Source organism: Vulpes vulpes, chromosome 12 (genome assembly GCF_048418805.1).
Source record: "Vulpes vulpes isolate BD-2025 chromosome 12, VulVul3, whole genome shotgun sequence".
Taxonomy (NCBI): domain Eukaryota; kingdom Metazoa; phylum Chordata; class Mammalia; order Carnivora; family Canidae; genus Vulpes; species Vulpes vulpes.
The window spans coordinates 144,113,839-144,134,708 of record NC_132791.1 but is presented as its reverse complement, the minus strand read 5'-3'; the positions used below and the strand labels follow the sequence as shown (position 1 = coordinate 144,134,708).

General features: G+C 55.7%; 1 protein-coding gene across 1 annotated transcript in view; it reads right to left on the bottom strand.

The window, feature by feature from the left end:
* Positions 1-3,704: 3,704 nt before the first annotated feature.
* MAP2K3 (mitogen-activated protein kinase kinase 3) overlaps positions 3,705-20,870 on the bottom strand; it is a 29,676-nt gene continuing 12,510 nt past the window's right edge. Inside the window, exons 2-12 of the mRNA XM_026005663.2 lie at positions 17,839-17,905; positions 17,386-17,434; positions 16,249-16,362; positions 15,915-16,034; positions 14,452-14,568; positions 13,562-13,613; positions 12,090-12,217; positions 11,474-11,551; positions 6,775-6,914; positions 5,443-5,488; positions 3,705-4,804 (exon numbers count right to left, since the gene is read on the bottom strand). Of these exons, the coding sequence (XP_025861448.1) occupies positions 4,721-4,804; positions 5,443-5,488; positions 6,775-6,914; positions 11,474-11,551; positions 12,090-12,217; positions 13,562-13,613; positions 14,452-14,568; positions 15,915-16,034; positions 16,249-16,362; positions 17,386-17,434; positions 17,839-17,905 (995 nt within the window). The 3' untranslated portion in view covers positions 3,705-4,720. The remainder of the gene's footprint in view (positions 4,805-5,442; positions 5,489-6,774; positions 6,915-11,473; positions 11,552-12,089; positions 12,218-13,561; positions 13,614-14,451; positions 14,569-15,914; positions 16,035-16,248; positions 16,363-17,385; positions 17,435-17,838; positions 17,906-20,870) is intronic.

The following is a 20,870-nucleotide window of genomic DNA, read 5'->3' as shown; positions in this document are numbered from 1 at the left end:
GGATTCGAAATGGCTTTCACAAGAGGCAAAGAAATGAACACTTACAGCGTGCCAGGGTTTACTCATGAGGCCCTCACGTCACAGGCCTCGGGGAGTAGAACCAGGACAAGAAGAATCTCTGATCCCTCCAGGAAGCACATCTAAAGGAGAATGAGCTCCCCATCGCGGGAGGTGTACAAGCAGAGGCCACAGACCCTGGGTGGTGGGGCGGGGGGGGGGGGGGGGGGGGGGGGGGGGGCGGGAGTTGGCTGGGAAAGGATCAGCACAGCACAGGAGGGCTGGGCCAGATGCTAAGTCCCTGCTGGGAGAGGAAATGACAGCAGCCTGCTTGCTCAGTCACCGCCCCTGCCCACAGGCAGCGGGCCCAAGATAAAGCTGGGGGTTGGGAGCCATTTGCTAGCCCCTCCCTCTTCCCTGGGCCCGAGTCACCCAAACAGGCTGACAAACTAGAGCAGGGACTCACCCTGAATCGAGGTCCTCTGCAGCATCACAGGGAGCCCTGCTCTCAGACACAGAGCCAGGCAGCTGATGTTTGGGAGACACCAAGTGAGCACTCAGCACCCAGCTTTGCTGCTGCTTGCTGGGTGGCTTTGAGCTATTTGCTTCGTTCTCCGAGGTGCAGTGTCCCCAGGCAGTACAATGAGGGGGTGGCCTCCCAGGACCTATGCCCCAGAGTCAATACAACTGTGGCCCCATCCCCCCACCCCCAGACCCAGCGAGGCTGAGCTCCCCTGGCCTCACTGCACTGGTTCAAGGTTCAGCCTTGAGGCCAGAGGGCACCGTACCTGCACCTGCCATTTCCTGTCAGTGACCCCTCTCTATTCCGGGCTCTGAGTAAGACAGCCCCATCCAGGCCCTAGAAGACCTCCTGGTGTAGGGGGAAGAAAATATGCTAGGGTGACGGGATAGAGTGACAGGGCATTCAGAGAGGCCACATGTGGACATCTGAGTCAGCCAGGAGGACATCTTGGGAGACTGTTCTGGGCAGTGAGAATAGCCAGTGCAAAGGCCCTGAGGTGTGTTTGAGCACTGTGTGTCTGACGTCCAGGGAATAAGTGGGAAAGTGATGATAGGGCGGGCCAGCTGGTGTGGGTGTTGTGGGCCAGCAGGAGGCTTGGACTAGGGGAGGAGGGAACCGCAGCCCCGTTCTCACGAGGAGAGACTGGGCTGACATATAACAAGGAAGGCTGCCTTCCCTGGCGGAAGGGAAGTAGCCAAATCCTCCCTCAAAGGCTGCTTTCCCACTCCCGACCAGGCCTGAATGCTGCATTTTAATGCTACCTGATGAGGAGCCTCTCAAAACTGTCATTAAAACAGGAAGTCCACTGCCTCTGCCACCTGTTTCTCAGTCCAGTGAGGCTCATTGGCCCCAGGAATAGGCACTGTGCAGACCTCGCTGCCTGGAGAGAAACGGAGACATCCCACCCTTAGCAGAAGGGCCTCTGATCTCTACCTCACAGCCTGGGGACAGGGAAGAGGGGACCCCGCCACTTTCAGTGAGGAGCAGGCAGTAAGCCTTCACTGAGGTCATAGGTTATATAACTGCCAAGGGCCCGTGGACTGAGCATGTCCTTTGTGAATGTCAAAATTATCTGCACACGGGCATCTCCCACTTGGATTCCTGGACCCCCTTTGTAAGAGCTGGAGGATCCCATAAATAGTAACTGAACCCTCAAACAACTGGTGTTCGAACTAATGTGTGGAGGAATCTGCAAACAATAAGGTGCTTTCTAATGAGGGCCAGTACTTGGCAAACTGTGAACTACTTGGTAAACTACAAAATGCTTTCTGATTCAGTACAGGGCTTTGCAAACGTAAATTGCTTTGCAAGTTGTTTTGTAAAGAGCTCTGCAAAGTCCTTCGGAACTGTCTTGCTCTCTGTGAACTGGGGAGCCATTTGCCAGCTACAGAGCGCTGTGCACCCACAGGATGCTGCAGACGAGTCAGGCCTCTGCCGGGTCCCTGTCCGTCAGGCCTGGAGCGCCCACCCCGCCCTATGCGCGCAGAGACGGGTGGGGGTGCACAAGCCAGCCAGTCGGGGGGACCAACCGCGCCCCGCCAGGGTCGGAGCGCGGGCCGGAGCGGGGGTCAGGGCGCTCCGAGGCTGGGCGGGGCTCCGAGGACACGGGGTCAAAGTCGGGGCTCTGCCGCCTCCTGGTGGCGGCGGGAGGAACGACGGGGGCCGCGCCCCGGGGCCTCGGGTCCCGCCGGCCGTGAGCGCGCACACACGCGGGCCTGCGGGCGGTCCGCGCACGCGCCTGCGTCCACGCGCGCACCTACAGGCCGGGCTCCGGAGTTCATTCACGCCGGCCTCCTTCCCCCCGTAGCCATCCATCCATTCACTCGCAGCCTCATTCACCGGAGGTTGGCGGGACGCTCGCTGGAGGCCGGCTTGGGGACACGACAGTGGCAGGGCGCACGCACCCAGGTAAAGCCGGAGAAGAGGAGCTAGCCTGGCTGCGCCGGACGGGGAGGCAGCCCACGAGCGGGCCGGGGGTGCCAGGCAGCCCCGGGAAGGTGCGGGAGGGGCGCTGCAGGCCGATGGCAGAGCCGGGGGCCACTGCCTGCCTGAGGAAAGACGGGGCCACACAGGGCCTGGAACTGCCGGAGCGCGGTGCCCAGGAGGGATTCGCCGCAGAAGCCTGTCCCAGACTGAGGACCACCTTGGAGCAAAGAGCAGACTTCCCTTCCGGCTCAACCGAGGCCGAGAGGAGTGTGCACAAAGGCAGAGGACAGATGGACCCCAAAGAGATCCATGCCTCCCTCTGGGAGCGCCCCAGTTCCCACCCACGACCCAGGGAGGCCCTGCTGGCAGACCTGGAGATGTGGGCGGGCTGACTCTCCCACTCTGATCCTCCTGGTCTGTGACTGGCAGGAGGACCTGGCATGCGACTCCGGGGAGCCAGCCTGGACACTTACACTGGGGCTTTGCTAAGCGGCTGCGACTTGTCCCCACCAGGGAAGTGCAAATCCGAAACCCAGACACAGGAAACCAAGCTAAGGGGGACACGGATTCTTAAGGATATGAACCAGGCTCCTTGATCTAATGATGCCTGAAGCCCACCGCAGTTCTTACATGAGCATTAAAAAAAAAAAATCCCTTCTGCTTCAGTCTGTTGAAGGAGGGTGTCAGCCCTCGCCCAGGCCTCAAGGATCACAGGATTGCGGGGCCACACTGGACCCTGGCAAGGAGCCTTCCTTGAGCTGCCCCCCAGGCCCCTCAGAGGGGACCTGTATCTGTCCCCAAGCCTCAGTGTCTCAGCCTTCCAAGGTATACGGCTTTTTCTCAGCTTTCTGAACCTGTTTTCACATCTGTACAGCAGGGTAACAACATCACCTGAGCCAGTAACACAACACCCTTGATGAGGTGACCATGTCAAGGCTGGGGTGCAGTGCTTGGCACATGCTCATCCCTGTGTGCACCTGGCAATGCAGTCTTCACCAGTGGGGGACAGGCGCATCCACCAGTGGATTGGGCCTACGTCTGCTGCTCAGCCCAGTGTCCAGCACAGGGCCTAGAGCCTCAGCTGGGAGCTTCAGCATCCTCACATGTGCACGGGTCTGTCAAGTGCAGGGCCCTGAAGGGTTCAGCAGGACCTCTTTCCCTGACCACACTGCCCTAGCCCTGACCCTTCCTCCTATGGGCCCCACATCTTCACCACAGAGTGGAGCTCGCCGCTTTGATACACAGTCTCACACAACTGTTGTTCTACTTTTGCTTTTTTTTTTTTTAAATTAAAACAGCAATCAGGTAACTGCCCCGACCTATCAGGGATAAAACCCTGGGCAGTCCTTTCTTCAAAAAATATATATTTTCTTTTTTTTTTTTTTAAACAACACCAAAAGCAAATCCACAGCCCCTGTTGAGCCAGTCCCCAAGGAGAGTGAGCTAAGACAGCTCCCCTAGCACCTCTCTGAGCAGAGACCTTGGGCCCATCCCCCTAGACCCCAGACTGAGCAGACACAGGGATCTCCACCTGCTGGTCCCTAGGGAGTGGGAGAAAAGTGATCGGCTCCAAACCATGCAAGAAAAACCAGCCAAACCCACAAAGCAAAAGAAAAAAAATCAAGAGGATAAATTAAAAAAAAGTGAAAACCCCCTCCCGAGGCAGTGGGCGGGAGCTAGGTTGAGCCCGTGTGCCCTTAGAGGCCTTATTCGCCAGTGCCAGGGTGAAGGCTCGGGTGGCTCTGTTGTCTCACTCATGGGGACTCAGGAGGATTCACATGGCTCATCCCCCGAGTGTGTCTCCCCCCAAATACTGAAGCCAGGACAGAGGCATGGCCACCCTAGGCCAATGTGTGCAAAGTCCATTCAGTCAAGAGATTAAAAAAATATACAACTTGGGTGGCATCCAGGGCTGGGCCACGGCAGTTTCCCGCACACGAGCACCGGCGGCCTTCTCTGTGAGGGGCAATAGGGTCTGCCATCCGGGCCCCTCCAAGTCCAGGATCTCGGGGGCTGGAGATGGGGTCCTTGAAGCAGCAGGGACAGAGGCACTGGTGGGGTCCACAAGGGCCTGGCTGAGGGCCCCAGTGGTCTGGTTCTTTGGCACTTGGGACCAATGGCCTGCTATCGAGCCAGGCAGGAGCAGCCCCCTCGATTCTTCCCCCAAACACCCAAGGCTGGGGTGGCAGTAGCTTCTGGGCATGGGCAAGCACTGCCCCAGCAGAAGGGGATGTAGGGTGCTGGAGGGCCCAGTGCAGTCCATGGCCCTGCCCCCTATGAGTCCTCCCCCAGGATCTCCTTCACGAAGGCTGCAATGTCCGTCTTCTTGGTTTTGTGCAATGTGAAGAATGGGTGCTCCTGGTGGGACAAGAGAAGACAGTCACCTTGGGTAAGGGTTCATTGGTGAGGCAGAGGGGTAAGGAAGTGACGTAGAGATGCTCCTACATTCCCCAAAGCACCCCCGGCACCTGTGTGCTCCTGCCCGGGACACTACTCTCTCTGCCTGACGGACTCCTACTCAGCCTTCCAGGACCTCCATCTTCAGGAAGCCCTCCTTGCTTGAGACAGCGTCGATGGCTTCCTCCCCTGCCCTCCTGCAGCCATCCCCTGGCCACACTGAGCTCACTCTTCCCCACACAAACCCCTGGCCAAGGGGAATGCCCTCTCCATCAGCAGGTATGAACCCTTGTCAGTCCTTCCAAGCCCAGGTCAAATGTCACCTCCCCTGTGAAGCCTGCCCTGATACCTTTGGATAAAGTGGCTCACCTCCCTCCCCCCGCCCCCATCCCTCTGCACCATCTGTGGGAGCACTGCCTGTGTGCCCCTCCACCAAGCCTGGTGTGGAGGAGGGAGGAAGGAGCCAGGGTATGTTTGAGTGAACTGAGTACCTGAAGGAACGAAGACAGAGGCAAGCCGAGGGTGCTGCCATCCCTGTGCACAGGTATGCAGCCCTCGCCCCCAGCCCCGCCAGTCCACCGCTCGCGCCCCACACTCACCATCAGCTCCAAGTAGCTCATGCGCTCCGCGGGGTTCTTCCTCAAGCTAGGAGAGAACAGGGCAGGCTGGAGCCAGGCTGGCATGACAAAGGTCTCCAGCCAGCCAAGCCAGGTGGGCTCCCCGCTAACCAGGCAGTAAGGACACATGTGCTCCTGGGGCTCTGGGAAGCAGGGGTGGGACTGTCCTGGGGAGCCTGTGGGGATGGAGTGGGATCTGGGGGTACAAACTACAGACTTGGACCAAGCTTCTCTGCCTCTTGGGGTATTTGTTTTCTTATATCTAGAGCGATCCAGGAAATCCTCAACGCTCTGATACCAAATGATACTGAAATGCAGTAGATAACAATCACGCACACATGGGGTCCATAATCAGGAGGGAAACTCCTCATCACGGGTCCTGGGGCCAGGGAGGCCCTGTGTAAAGGGTCAAGGTGACAAGCCGGTCCATTTGCCACGCTCATTTGTTTTCGGTCTTTTTTATTTTCTCATAAAAGAAATAAAGGATAGACATTTTCCTCCAAGCATCCCTTTGCCCACGATACACAGATATGTCGATGGTTTCTGTCCTTCACTTCTGAATACCTTGTATTTTTATTTTTCAAATCTCTGTCAAAATCCAAGCCTTGGGGGACGCGTGGATGGCTCCGATCGGTTAAGTGTCTGCCTCTTGGTTTTGGCTCAGGTCATGACCTCAGGGTCGTGGGATCCATGCTCAGCAGGGAGTCTGCTGGAGATTCTCTCTCCCCCTCTGCCCCTCTTCACCCTTCCCTCTCTCCCTCCCTCTCAAAGAAATAAATCTTAAAAAAACAAAACAAAACAACTCCAAGAGTTGGTCAGAAGAATTTACTTTGCATTACCACATATCTCATCCCTCTGCAGTTACGCACTTCTTGTTTGATGTAATTATGGGCAGGGAACATGACCTGGATGACTCTGCCTTCTTCCTTTTCCCTGTTTCCTTTTCAATCTCGAACATATTTTTTAAATAGAGCTCCCATGGGCATTCTTTACCTTGGTACAAAGTTCTACGCGTCAATAAAGCAACTCTGTCTGCTACTCAAGTCCTCCGTCTGCTCTTTGTTTTCTTTTCCTGGCTGCCTGGTCTGTCCGTCTCTAGAAGGACTATTAAAATCTCCCCAAGGACCATAGTTTGCCACAGTTTCCTTATGCTCTATTAATGCCTTGCATATTCTGATGCCATGCTGTTCGGCGGTTATTTGCTAACGGAGGAGGGGACTGGGCACCAGGAGGAGCTGGAATTGGGCCAGAGTAGGGAAGGGTGCCACCTGGGGCTTGGGGGGGCCCAGAGCCAGTGCAAGGCTGCAGACTCACCACTGTGCAGTGAAGTCCACGAACTCAGGAGAGAAACGGTCAGCCGGGAGCTGGGGAGATGGCTCTTCCACCACCTGCTTCAGCTGCTGGAACGGAGTCCCCCAGGATTCATACGGAAACCGTAGAATGGCCATCTCAATCTGCAGTGGGGGCGGTAGCTCTGGTCAGATGTGCGCACACTCTGCCCCCAGGGCAGGGCATTTGGGGAACCTGTCTGGCCTGGCTTGCCACCCAAAGCTGGGCCATAAGGCAGGTTGAGGGGCAGACACATGACATCAAAACGAAGATGAAAGCCAGGGGAACAGCAAGCGTTGCTTCCTCTGACCCAGCCTGCACACACTGGCTCAGGAAGCAAATCCAGCTTAGAGTTGTGACTGGTTTGAGCATCATCAGGCTTTCAAACAACCTAAATTCAGAAGGCTTTACATAAAAACCCAAGTGCCAGCTAATCTGGAAAAATCAGAGGCGCTGACACCCTCCCCCAGGGCAGCAGTCGGCAAAGGCGGCAAAGGCGTGTGGGACAGGCAGCAGCTTCCCCACTCACCACACACCACCCCTCCCTAACGTCTCCACAGGGTCTTAAGTATCTGCTGCCGTTTATTTGGGTAGTTGTCATTATGCCAGAGCAGGCAAAGGGGAAATGAAATTATCCCCGTCAGCCTGCCTCTCCCCGAAGCTGGAGATGCTGAGACCTGCGTTTGGTCAGCTCCTTCACTTTGGCAACGGCCCCCTGGGGCCCCATCAGACACTGAGGTTTGCAGCTGCTCCTTCTACTCCCCCCAACCCTCATCAGTGGCCAGCAGGACCCATCTCCAAGGCCCCCTCCTCCGGGAAGACTTCCCCCTCCCTGCGGACCCCCTGGACTCCCTGCAGGGGACACTGAGGCCGCCTGGCCTCTGCACCCGTGCCAGACCCCTAGCCACATGCCTTGCCTACAGTTGGTGGGAAGTCATTTGTGGAAAATACCAGCTATCTAACAACAAACTCTGGGTTGACTCTGACTGCTGAGTTTAAAAAAAAAAAAAAAAAAAAAAACAGGTCAGCCCAGGCCCCCCGCCTGAAACAGCAGAGAGACTTCTCACTGACAGGCCATAATCACCATAATGAACACAAGAGACCTCAGCTCAAACAAATGCTTCGTGTTGGCAACTGGCGCCTGAACAGCTTACTAATTATTGTGCTAAGAAAGGGCCTTCCCATTAGGCTAAAGGCCCCTTTCTAGCCAAGATATAAACATACCCCACAGATGGAGGGTGTGCAAAATGCGGCAGGCACACTTGTAATCTGGTGTGGGCTTTCACAGGACAAATTCAGGATACTTTTTCCTAGAATTGTCACCGATTCCAAGTAGCACAAGTTAGGATCCTGTGTGGGTTTCCAGGAAAGGACCTAGGGTCCTTCCTACCAGACTTACAATTAGGAAAACAGAAAATTGTCCAGACTCTTGACCCCGTAATCCATTTTCCTGGTAATTTTTTCTAATGAGCTCAAAAGATAAAAACAAAACAAAACAGGCTCTGGGCAGAAAAATGCGTGGTACGGTGTGATCCGTAACAGTGAGTATTAGGAAGCAGTCTAAACACCCAGCACCAGGGACTGGCCTGCCATGGGGCGGCTGTCTCAGCCATGACCATGAGGGCCATGCTCAGAGACCCCACTCAGGAATTCATGCGATCAGCACTTGACCAAATACTTGTTATGGTCAAGAGCCTTCCCAAATATCATCCCAGGTCCTTATGTTGGTGGCTGTGGTCAAGTGCCCACAGAGGGCTACCCGGCGGGGGTTCTGAAAGAGAACCACCCAGAGGGGCAGGCCTGGCACCCAGTGCCTCAGAGGTCACTCCTCCAGGTCAACTGGGGATTTCAGATGGAAGGAAAAAAAAACAGAAACAAATAAAACGTCCTACATTAGGGACTGGCTGAGTAGCTGGTGGCAGATGGTTGTGGCATCTCTTGAAGAGATGCCTACAGGGGTTTCTAACAATCCAGAGAAACATGAGTGATGTGATGCTAAGTGAGAAAAGCAAAATAAAAACCATAGATGTTTTTTAGAAAGAGGCAAAATGTCTAGAAGGAAATGCACAGTGTTGGCACTTGATGGTAGGGAGAAGGGGCTATGTGTCTTTGAATGGAACCATGATGATTTTTTTTTCTTCTTTTTACTTTCTCTCTGTGTTTTTAGAGAATGTTTCTATTACTTTTGTTAACTTTTGGGGGAAATACCTAACCTCCACCATAGCAGCCAGTCTCCTACACCACCAGCACAGCTTCTCCTATGTGTGCATGCTAGTACCCATCCAGACACAGCCTCTATCTCCCCTTGACCCTGGCATGGCCTATGACACTTTGACCAACATAATTAGAAGTGACACTGTGCCAGTCCTGGGACAAGCAGTTCAGAGCACTTCTCTCATGGAAGCCAGGCACCCCAAGACTTCAGTAACCCTCAGCACCATGCTCTGAGGAAGCTAGCGGGCAGCCAGCCAGGAGGAAGTCACATGGAGGCCCCACATCTCTAAAGCCTTCTCAGACCTTCCAGCCCAGCCCTGACCCCAGCCAGAGCCAGGTGGCATAGAAGAACGGCCTGGCTAGTCCAGCCCAGAATGCAGAAACGTGAGAAACAATGAACTATTGGTGCTTTACGTCTCCAGGCTGCGGAGCAGTTTGTTACACAGCATCTGCTAGCACACGGGTGCCCAAGTTCTACCAGAGACATCAGAACGTCAATGGGATGTGGTGGGTCCCCAAGAATGACAGGTGGATGGATGGATGGGAGGAAGGAGCGGAGGGAAGGGAGTGGGGGTGTGCATGTGGCAAGTGCCCAAGTGGGCTCTCTAACATCCAACCAGTTGTGTATAGTCTGGAAATCCAGCAAGAATCTGCTCTTTTTTTTTTTTTTTTTAATTTATGATAGTCACAGAGAGAGAGAGAGAGAGAGAGAGAGAGAGAGAGGCAGAGACATAGGCAGAGGGAGAAGCAGGCTCCATGCACCGGGAGCCCGACGTGGGATTCGATCCCGGGTCTCCAGGATCGCGCCCTGGGCCAAAGGCAGGCGCCAAACCGCTGCACCACCCAGGGATCCCTGCTCTTATTTTTTAACTCAGGAGTTGGGAAACTCCTATCTGCAGGTATAATGTTCGCTTTTAGACTTGGCACGTTCCCTTCTGCTCCAAAAAGGAAAATGTGTAATTGAAAAATGATAGTGTTGGCAGTAGTAAGAAAAATTGAAGGTATCACCCAATTCCCATTTTCTGACAAAACAATTTTGCTTTTGATCCTTTCCCACTCACTGAGCATAGACACCACTTGCATGAGGAGGGGGATTAGGATAATAAAACTGCATTATCAGGGCACGTGAGTGGTTTGGTCAGTTAAGTGTCCCCTTCGGCTCAGGTCATGATCCCAAGGTCCTAGGATCCAGCCCCACGTCGGGCTCCCTGCTCAGTGGGGAGCTTGGTTCTCTCTCTCCTTCCTACTGCTTCTCCCTCTCTCTCTCTCTCTCTCTCTCTCTCTCGTGTTATCTCTGTAACTATCTCTATCTCTCTCTCTCTCAAATAAATAAAATCTTTAAAAAAACACACCAACCTGCAACATCTGCAAGATCTAAAACATCTACATTGGCCCTGAACTCCCACCCACCTCTTCTCTGAACTCCCCTTGAATGTAGCCCCACAGGCACACACTAGGCACACCCCCACCTCCTCAGAAGCTTGTGCTGCTCTGCTCCCACCCGAGTCTCTCCTCTCCACACCCCATCCCAAAGGTATTTTACTGGTCTGGTTGTTGATTACTGATTGTACCCTGTCCCCAACACCAGGAGGCCAAAGGAGCTGGGGCAGGGAGGGTGCTGACACCATGGAAATGTCGACACCAAGGACACTTCCCATTAGTTCGAATGGCTGGGATGGGGACAGAGGCCAGTGACCCCTCAGCCAGCTGAGTCAGTCCCTTGTGCATCCTGGGGCCACCATCACAGCAACATTTTCCTGGGTACCCTGGCGGGGGACTAGCATCCTGGTCTTTTTTGTGTCCCTTCAGCCCATTCTCCACATGGGTACCAGAATGGGCTTTCTAAATTCATACATAATTAAACCTTGACCCACTTCTGAGCCAAGCCCTGACTCAGCAGGGGCAGAGATTCACTGTGCAGTTCAATAAAGAAGGAGAGGCACAAAGGCTTAGCCCTCCTCCTGGACCTCAGATGTGGCCAGGCACCTGCCCTCAGCTCTCCCAGTGCCTACAGCCCCAGGACTGACAGTCCACCCACCCCAGCCCACCACACTCCAGGAAATTCATGACGACCTCACGAGTGGCAATGTTTCCACACTGTGAAAAACAGTATTCTTAAGATTTTTTTCCATTTTGCTTTGTAAATTATTCGGGTACCAAGAATTCATTGAATTTGGAATTGGCTGTGATTTATCAACAAGCACCATGAGCTCTGGGGCAAGTCTAATAAACCACTTATCACACCTCCCCCCTCAGGAAGGGGTTAACACCACTATACATACTCCCTTAGATACAGCATCATTTTTGATGACACTTTTTCTTCTCAGATTGTGAAACCAACACTTTTTTCCAGGCCTAAACTATTTGATGGGCCTGCCTGAAGCTCCTGGACTGAGCATGCCCCACCCCCCACCTTGGTCCCCAGGCCCCACCCAACCAGCAAGGGCCAAACCCAGCTCCAAGTAGTTACCATGGTGATGCCGAGACTCCAGACATCGGACTTGACATTGTAGCCCTTCTGGTTAAGCTCCGGGTTGATTCTCTCGGGCTGTAAAAGGGATCAGTGAGGCATGAACACCCACCCCACGGTGAGGGGCCAGATAGGGACCACGCAAGGTTCCCTCAGCTAGGTCTTGCTTCTCTAATCCCAAACAGAAGAGTCAGGCTCATCCTATCCCCCTCCCCACTGCTCCTGAGCAGGTGAGAGAAGTGAGGCCAGTGAGCACCAGGGTCTGGTGGTGAAGGCCCAAACCATCCTCACTGGCACCGCTGCCCACGGAGGGAGGGCACCCTCAAGACTCTGGGAGAGGGGTAGGGCCTACACTAATCCCACAGGTTACCTCCCTGTAAGTGTTCATGAAACTTATCCAAATGGGCACATTGGGGCACAGCTAATAACAGGTGAGAGAGGGGCTGCTTGGCCAAGCTGGGCAGCAGATTACCCCTGCTGTGGTAGGAAATAGAGAGCCTCAGGGAGGCCTTGTCCCCAATGGACAGAGGACATGGCCTGAAAATGCTCTCCTAGGCACGTGCCTCCTGAACCTTAGCTGTGGCTGGGGACTCAGAATAGTATGGGGACCACTCACAGCCATGTAGGGCTTGCAGCCGGCGTCCAGCGTCTTGGCCACAGAATCCACCAAGTAACCACTAATCCCAAAGTCGCACATCTTCACGTGGCCCTCCTTGTTGATGAGGACATTGGACGGCTTCACATCTGCCAGGGATAGAACACATCTTCTGTGCCTTCAGGGGTTGTGGGGCATTGCAGGAGGCCAACAGGCTCCTCGATGCCCCAACCACCGCAGGAGCACATGATACCAGGGCTCGGGGAGTAGAGGAGACATGAGGTTCTACCAGGTGCTCTCCCAGTCCCAGGTAGCAAAGATGGGAGCAGAACAGCAAGAACACGCCCTGGCCACTGGCCACAAGTGGGGATGGACGTGAGCTTCTACCTGGACCCCATCTTTGTGCCTTGTCAGCACTTTGGACCCAAAGTCCAGAGGGGGAGGCTCATCCCAGCTGTGCAGCCAGGACTCTGCCTGTTTCCTGGTGGAACCTCTAGCCCCGGGGTCCTCCTGTGCTGGGGATCTGCTGGGGGACGGCACCACTGACAGGCTGCAGACCCAGAAGCCCCCCAGTGTCCAGGCTGAGAGGCTGGGCATTTCAGCCAGGAGGCACAGGGCAGCAGCAAAAGCACGGGACATGGAGGGGTCTGTGGAAACACAGAGCCCAGGCTACAACTCGAGGTCCATGCAGAGCAGGCTACAGGGCATACAGCAGGGACTCTTCCAGCAAAAGCATATACAATACACGAGCAACCTCCATCCCTTCCTACAGGGCATGGGCATAAGGACAGAAATGCACAGGAAAAGGACCAGCAGGTTCCATGCTGACCTGCCAACAGTGGTGACCTGGGGGCAGGGGCTGGGGTGGCCGCTGAGCAGTCAAAGCCGGCTCGGTCTAATGCACTTGGTGAAAAGCAATATGCCTGGGTGAGTGAACCACTCAGAGTGAAAGGGAAGGATCTACCACACACACATAACCCACGTGAGCCTCAGAAACATTAGGCCAAGGGAAAGAGGCCGGAGAGAGGCCATGTCTATCTATTTATGCGAAGTTCAAGTACAAGTAAAACCGATTTGCTGTGGGAAACACCAGACAAGATGTGGAGAGGGGACATAGGGGCAGGGTCTGACCAAAAGAAGCACGGAGAACTTTCTAGGGTGGGGTAGAAGGTGGGACATCTTGCGTCTTGAAAGTGGCCAGGGTTATGTGGGTGTAAACTGAACAGATTCATCAAATGCTATGGATCTGTGTGTTTCATGATACATAAACAATATGTCAAAACAAATTCAGTCAGCGTTCCCAGGACGACAGCCCCATCATTGCAAACCACCGAGGGACCTCAAGACAACAGCTAGTAGAAGTGACAGTGGCCTGGACTGGGAAGCAGGCTCAACTCGTGACCCTAGTGGGCACACCACTACTTATCACCTGAGGTGGCACCCTCCTTGCAGCCTGCAGACCCCTCCCACACAGTCCGCGGTGGGGCACTGACCTCTATGGATCACCGACAGCTTGCTGTGCAGGTGCTCCAGCGCCCTCACGATCTGGTGTTCAGAGCAAGAGGAGAAAAGACAAGGCTGCTATTATTCCTAGTTGCATCAAGCACGACAGAGCTGTGAGACCCCCTAGCTGTGCCCATCTGTCTCCCTCTCACCCATACACACCCACCCCGCAGCTTGCCGGGCTCTTGCCCACATCCCAACCTTCACCCTGGTGCGTGGCCACCTCAGTGCAGACACACCCAGCCTCCCACTTTTCTCCCACCCACCCAACAGGTTAGGGTCTCAGGTCCAAGCCTTTACAGGGAAATGATGTACCCGGACAAGTACCCCAAAGATCCTGACTCAGTACTCTGGTATGGCATGTTTTAAAAGTTCCCAGATGTAGTCAGGACTGAGAAGCATTTCCTTTTTCCTTTCGGCTACCAGGATGCTCAAGCCCAGTGTAATTACACTGCTCTAGAAACATCTTACCTCAAAAGGCAAACACTGTGGATGCTAAGCTTCCTCCCAGCATAGCTTGCGCCTCTAGGAACTGCCTCAGGGCATTTTTGGCAGGAGGAAGTCGTAAATACTAAGTCATTTTGTAAAAAATAGTGTAGACAGCTCAGGAGTTGCACACAAAAGCTAGAGACCTGAGATCTGCCAAATCGGTGTGTCTCTGGTAGCCCTAGGCTCTGGGGTCTCCTCAGCAAGAAAGTTCTATGCAGGGTGGGAGAGCTGGCTCCCTGCGGGGCAGTTGCCCAGGTGCAGGGCCCTACTAGGGATCCAGCTCTGCCCAAGCTATCACCTTAGTTTGGGCTTTGCACTTGCTGGGGTAGGGCTGGGGCCCCTGGCTACATACCTGGAACCCCCAACCCCTCCCAAGCCCAAGGCCACTTACAGACACAGCAATTTCCCCCAGGATGTCCTCTGGAATGGTCATGTTTTTATCGAGCACCTTCCGGTAGAACTTGTCCAGGGATGTGTCCATGAGCTCCATGCAGATCCACACATCTCCCTGTGGAAGGACACCCTGGAGGTCAGCCTGTGTCAGCCCGAGGCTGTACCGGTGTCTGGTCAGCCTGTCTTGGTGCCGAGTCCGCACATGCCTGGCTCTCATCAATGGTCAGGCCCCTCTACTTCAGCCCACAGAGATTCACCGAGCTGGGAGGTTTACCTCCTACTCTGCACCCCAAAATTTTCTACTTTTTTCTCCACCTTCCATGCTTATGTATACTAGTGGGCAGTACACCTGCCAGCCTTACCCAGCTCTGTTGCCTCTGGTCTCCTGCACCTAATCCCTAATTCCATGGTAGTTTCTAGAAAGAAATGACTAAAATACACACCTAATTGCGTCCCTCCGAAAGCGGGCTCTCAGGCCCGGCTGCAGCTCGGGGCCATGACCCAGCCCTGCAGACGCTCCTAACCTCAGCCACTGTGGCCCCCAACACACACGGGGTCATCCTCGCTCTGGCCTTGATAGACTGCTCCCTTCTTCTTCTGCAGAGCCCGGCCTCCCCAACTCCCAGCTCCCCCACAAACTCCTACCTATCTTCCAGGACAGTGTTTTGAGAAGGCTGGGTATGGCCTCTCCCTGGGGGACTTAGGGATTATATGGCCCACATGCCTCCCTGCCAACTCTGACCCAGCACACAGAGAGGCCCAGGTGTGCATCTCTTCCCATCAGCAAGATGAGCAGCCTGCACCTGGCCCACAGCAGGTGCTTAGCCAACCAGACAAGTGGACAATGAGGCGCTGACCCACCACTGGATCCACGGCACCAAGCATGCTTGGGGACAGGTAGATGCTCAGGGAGCAGCCAGCAGGAGCCCGTCCTTCCACTGCAGCTAGCCACACTCCCTGGCATCACCCTTGACCTCTCTCTCATCCCACAACCCATCCTTCCCACAGACCAAGAACTGGACCTGCACACACCTCCTTGGTGCCCTTGCTCGGAAGCCCATGCTGCTAGCCTGGATGCTAGTGAAGCAAGCAGGTGGTGCCAGAGGCAGAGGGAATGCCAGGCCCTAGATCACATCATTTTATCTTCATGCAACTTTGTGAGGTGGATATAATTACTGCTCATTTCACAGACAAGGAAACTAAGGCAGGAAGCAGGAGAACCAGACTGCCTGAGCTCCCAAGAACCCTGCATGCGCCATCTCACCCACTGCTGTGCCTAGTACCTGGCACACAGGGGACAGGGGTGCTGAGCAAGCATCTGCGGGGGGCCCAGCATGAGCAACAACAGATTGTAGGGTAGCCAGAGTGGGGCAGGTGTACAGAAGGAAGGTGGGATGGGGCAGCCTGAGCCCCCAGCCTGCAGCCCAGCACCCACCTCCCACCCTCCCACCAGGGCCGCACCTCTCTGAAGAGGGCCCCATAGAAGGTGACGGTATAGAAGCAGTCGACAGTCCGCATGTTGATGTCCAAGTCCATGAGCAGACGCTTCTGCTCCTGTGAGTTCACGGTGGCCCGGATCCGCTGCGGGAGACAGGGTCACAGATTAGGGGCCATGAGGCAGAGGGTAACCACCTCACCATCCCCTATAGGAAGACTAGGAGCTCCAACGGGTTCCCACAGGCAGTACCACCGGCTCGGCCCTCATGCTTCCTCCATGAAGCTTCCCCTCCCAGGTATCCCGTGGCCTGGAGCTCCCTGGCTGGCTGGGGCAGGGATGGGGTGGGGCCCTGCTTACCTTCACGGCCATGATGGTGCCACTCTGGGCATGTCGCACCTTCTCTACCACCCCGTAGGCTCCTCGGCCCAGCTCTGAGATGGTCACCAGGTCATCGGCCTCCACCTCAAAGTTCTTGGGGGACAGATAAAAGAGAGACCACAGTCAGGAGCCTGGAGTCACTCTCCCAGTGGAGTGCTTGGGCAGCAGGAAGAGGAAGCAGCCAGTCAGTGAGATCTGAACTCAAATCCTACACCAACCACCTTCTGCTGCATGACCTGGGGCAGGTCACTCAACCTCTCGGACTCCTCACCCTCTATAAAGCAGGCATAGCCAACGTCCAAGGCTATTGCTAGGTAGAAATAAGACCGCCTAAATAAGATGCCCCCAGCTGGCACCAGGAGCTCAAGAGACGCCCTTTTCCTCTTGCCCCCCACTCTATTCAGGGGGTAGGACGGGATCATTCGCTCAACTGGTATTTACTGAGTACCTGCTGTGTGCAAGGTGTTTTAGGCCCTAGATACAGAACAAAACAAAGGTCTTGCCCTCACAGTGAGCAGTGTGGCCTGAGGCCACCTGCTCCCCCCTCCTGCCCTCTACTGTAAGGCAGACAAGAAAAGGATAAGCTATTAGATGAGCAGGACATTGCACACTGACACATGTCAGGGAGGGACATCAGCCTAGGAGAGGCCTCCACAGCGGGGTCTCTACCTGTGGGGGAAGCAGAGTCCCTGCAACGGGATCTCAATCCCTGGTGACCAAGCCATCAGGAGGTGCGTGTGCAAGACAGGTTCCCGGGTGCTGGTTGTGAGGACAGAGACAGGAGGCCACATGTTCGATACCCCATTCCCGCAGGTGACATGGGCACTGGTGACCCCATGACCCCAACTCTGAGATCAGGAGCCTCCAACTCTGGCTCTCCAGGGCCCCGAGAGGCAGGCCAACTGTCACCATTCCAGATGAGAGGGTCTGAGTGGGCAGCCCAGGGCCTCACAGCCAACATCTGGGGAGTGAGACTCCTCGCCAAAGCCCAGCTCTCTCTGCCACCCACAGCCACCTCCCACTGGCCCTATAGGGTCAGCTTGGGCCCATTTATCAGACGAAGACACTGAGGTTCAGATAGGAAGGCCCTGCCCCAGGGGTGCAGCTGGTACCTACCCTATCTCCAATGGTGATGAAGGTCCGGGAGTCGAGGTTCCGGGGGGGTCTGTGGGGAGGAAGCAGACCCAATGAGCCTCAGAGAGAACCACATCCTTCCCTGAGAGAAGGAGCAAATGAGCCCGGCATAGGAGACAGAGACGCATCCCGCCCTAGGGAGGCAGCCCAAGGGACGTGGTACTTCTCAAGGCACCCAGTCTCAGTCACTGAGCCTCTGCTAGGCCAGACACAAGGCGTGGTCACACAGCCATGGCCAGAGCCTCAACCCTACATCTCTGAGATGGGCGAGAAGGGGACTGAGAGCAGAGTTATAACACCTGTGAGATCCTGTGGTCGCCCAGTTCATAGGAGGTACTCTCTGGAACATGCTGGCCCCTGCTTGCTCCCCACCTCTGGGCTCCCTCCAGGAAGCCTCTCCCAGCTGAACCAAGGGAGAAACTGAGGTAGACTCACGTGGGGTTGGGTACAGGTGGCTTGGACATGCAGGATATCCGTAAATCCTTCTTCCTCTTGGATTTCCCTAAAACAGAGAGAAGGTGAGACATCTGGTCAAAGCTCAGTCTATCAGCATCCCCTGAGCACAACCTGGGCTGGACAAACCTGGGGACAGATGACTCAGGCCCCCTGCCCTTAAGGGGCCCCAACCACAGACACAGACGCTGAGCGCAGTGTGGGCAGTGCTCTGATGGACCTGGGTGCCCAGAGGATGTTCCTGGCTCAAGCCCCATTTGCCCTCCTGGAAGCTGGCCTAGGTAGTCACCCCCACAAGTGCCTGAGAAAAGATGGTGCCTCCATCACATACCTTCAAGGAGGTCCCTCCATTAAAGATCTGCCCCTGGGGGGCACACCTCAGGCTGCCACTGAGCACCCACCTGAGGGAGCGGGGCCAGGTCCAAGCAGCCAAATGTTTGCCAGGGCCTGTGCTCCCCCCCGCCCCCCACAAAAGGCCTGCATCCTGAACGTCTGGTAAGGGCTGAACTGTGCCCCTTGAAGATCCGTGTGTTGACATCCTAAGCCTTAGTACCTCAGTGTTACTCTATTTGGAGATGGGGTCCTCACAGAGATGATCAACTTAAAATAAAATTAGAGCCCAGGGTGGGCTCTAATCCAGTATGACTGGTGGCCTTACCACGAGGGGAAATTGGGACACAGAGACAGATATGCGCAGACGGAAGACAAGGTGAGGAGACAGAACGAGAAGACGGCCACCTGCAAGCCACGGGGCTCCTAAGGCTACCAGAAGCTAGGAGAGAGGCCTGCAACGGGCCCCTCCTCACCGCCTCCGAAGAAGCCCGCCCGGCGGCACCTTCATGGAACTCCCGGCCTCCAGAACTTCAGACAGAAGCTTCTGTGAAGCCTTCTGTGAAGCCAGCCTGTGGTGGTAGCCAAGAGCCACAGCCTCCTCCTCCCACCTGTGGTGCGGACCTCGCTGGGGGGCATCTGAGGTAGACGGAGCTCCTTTCACGTCCCGCCTCGGCTGCCACCCCTCTGCCACCTTGGAGCGCAGACGCCCACCTCAGGGGTGGCTGGGCAGTCCGGAGCGATGCAGGCCGAGGAGTTGCCGAAGCCTGGTGCCTACTTCTCTGCCAACCCCACCAACCTTTTGCCTTTGCCGCCATGTCCAAGAGCATCCCAGGAAGCCAGCTTCCCGCCCCAGGGCCCGGGACAGGCCCGAGTCTCCTAAGGACGGAGACAGGCTTCGCCGCTCCAAGGCCCCGGGCCCGCGCCTCCCGGGCTCGAGACAGAGGGTGGCCAGCTGCGCACGGCAGCGGCGGCTTTCATCGGGGCCGGCGCCCAGGAGGGCCCACGGCATCTCACAGGCAGGAGAGCAAGGCTGGGACACATCACAGGGCCCGTGGGCGGGGAGGCAGGCTCGAGCCCACAGGCCCTGCTCCCAGGCGCCGGGCCGGGGCTCCTTTCTCCAGAGGGGGAGGCGGTTTGCCCAGGTCACTGAGGATGTGGTGGCAGAGGTGGGGCCTGACCATGACTCCCCGAGAGCACACAGCACTTGCCAGCTCCTCGGCGGCATCCTTCCCACCGCCCAGGGGTAACCCTGATACCTGTTCTTCCCTCTGTGCCTGTGTCACCCGGCTGCCACCGAGGCACCACCAGCCACCCAAGGAACCAGGAGCCGTCCCAGGCCCGGAGCCACCTGGCAGGAGCGTGCACAGAGCACTGGGAGACTGGAGTCCCAGGAGCCACCTCGGAACTGGGTTCAGATCCAGCTTCCACCACACCTCGCCGTGTGGCCTCACTGCCTCATTCATGAACCTGGCTTGGACCCAGCAGCTGGGCAGGGCCCGACACCACTGTCGAGTGATGGAACAGGGTCGTTATTGTCACGGGGAAGGCGACGCATGACCCTGACTGTCCTCAGAGCATGATGAATCTCCAAGAAATAGAACAGCCCCAATGGGAATGGGGTCCCAGGGTCTGCATTGGGGTGGGTGGGCAGAGCACCAGGGATGATGCAAGCAGGCACCTGCAGCCTGTCCAGAGAAGCCACCCAAGTACACTCCCACCGCAAGATGCCTGGCTCTGAGGTAGGTCTGCCTATGCCCTGGCCGCCAGTGGCACAGTGGAAGGTCCTGACCCAGGTGGTCCCAGTGCTCAATGCCAAGAGCTGGGTGGGAGCTCTCCTCACTGCACACCAGCCTCAGCTCTTGGTGTACCTCTGTAGCCAAAAGCAATGCTTCCTCTGCCCCAAATTAAAATTCCACCTTTGCCCCTTAGAGGCTGGGTGCCCTTAGCCAAGTCCCCATTCTTCTCTGAGTGCCAGGATCCTCATTCAGACAATGGGGATAAAAAGCACCTACTTGGTAGTCATCACATAAGGCACTCAGGCCAGCACTCTGCTGGCATCAGAGCTACTTGACCCCAGCCCAGGCCTGTCTGGGAACAACCCAGTGGCCACAGGAAGTTTCTACAAATAGAATTCACTGGGTGCCACCAGCCACTCCCCTGGCACTGAGGTATACCAGTTGCCTAATCATGAGCTCAAGTGCAAGCCTGAAGGGTGTGGGTGTTTGTTTTTTTTTGTTTGTTTGTTTGTTTTTAAGTTTTACTTATTTATTTGAAAGAGACAGAAACAGCACCCAAGTGGGAGGCGCAGAGTGAGAGAGAGAGAGAAAAAGAGAGAGGATCCCAAGTGGACTCTGCAATGAGCACAGAGTCTGATGGGAGGCTCAATCTCACAATCCCGAGATCACAACCTGAGCCATAACCAAGAGTTGGACGCTCAACCAACTGTGATACCCAGGCACCCCTTTTTTTTTTTTAAGATTTTATTTACTTATTCATGAGAGACACAGAGAGAGAGAGCGGCAGAGACACAGGCAGAGGGAGAAGCAGGCTCCATGCAGGGAGCCTGATGTGGGACTCGATCCCGGGACTCCAGGATCACACCCTGGGCTAAAGGGAGGCGCCAAACTGCTGAGCCACCCAGGGATCCCCCCGCCCAGGCACCCTTGTGTAGGTGTTTTCTT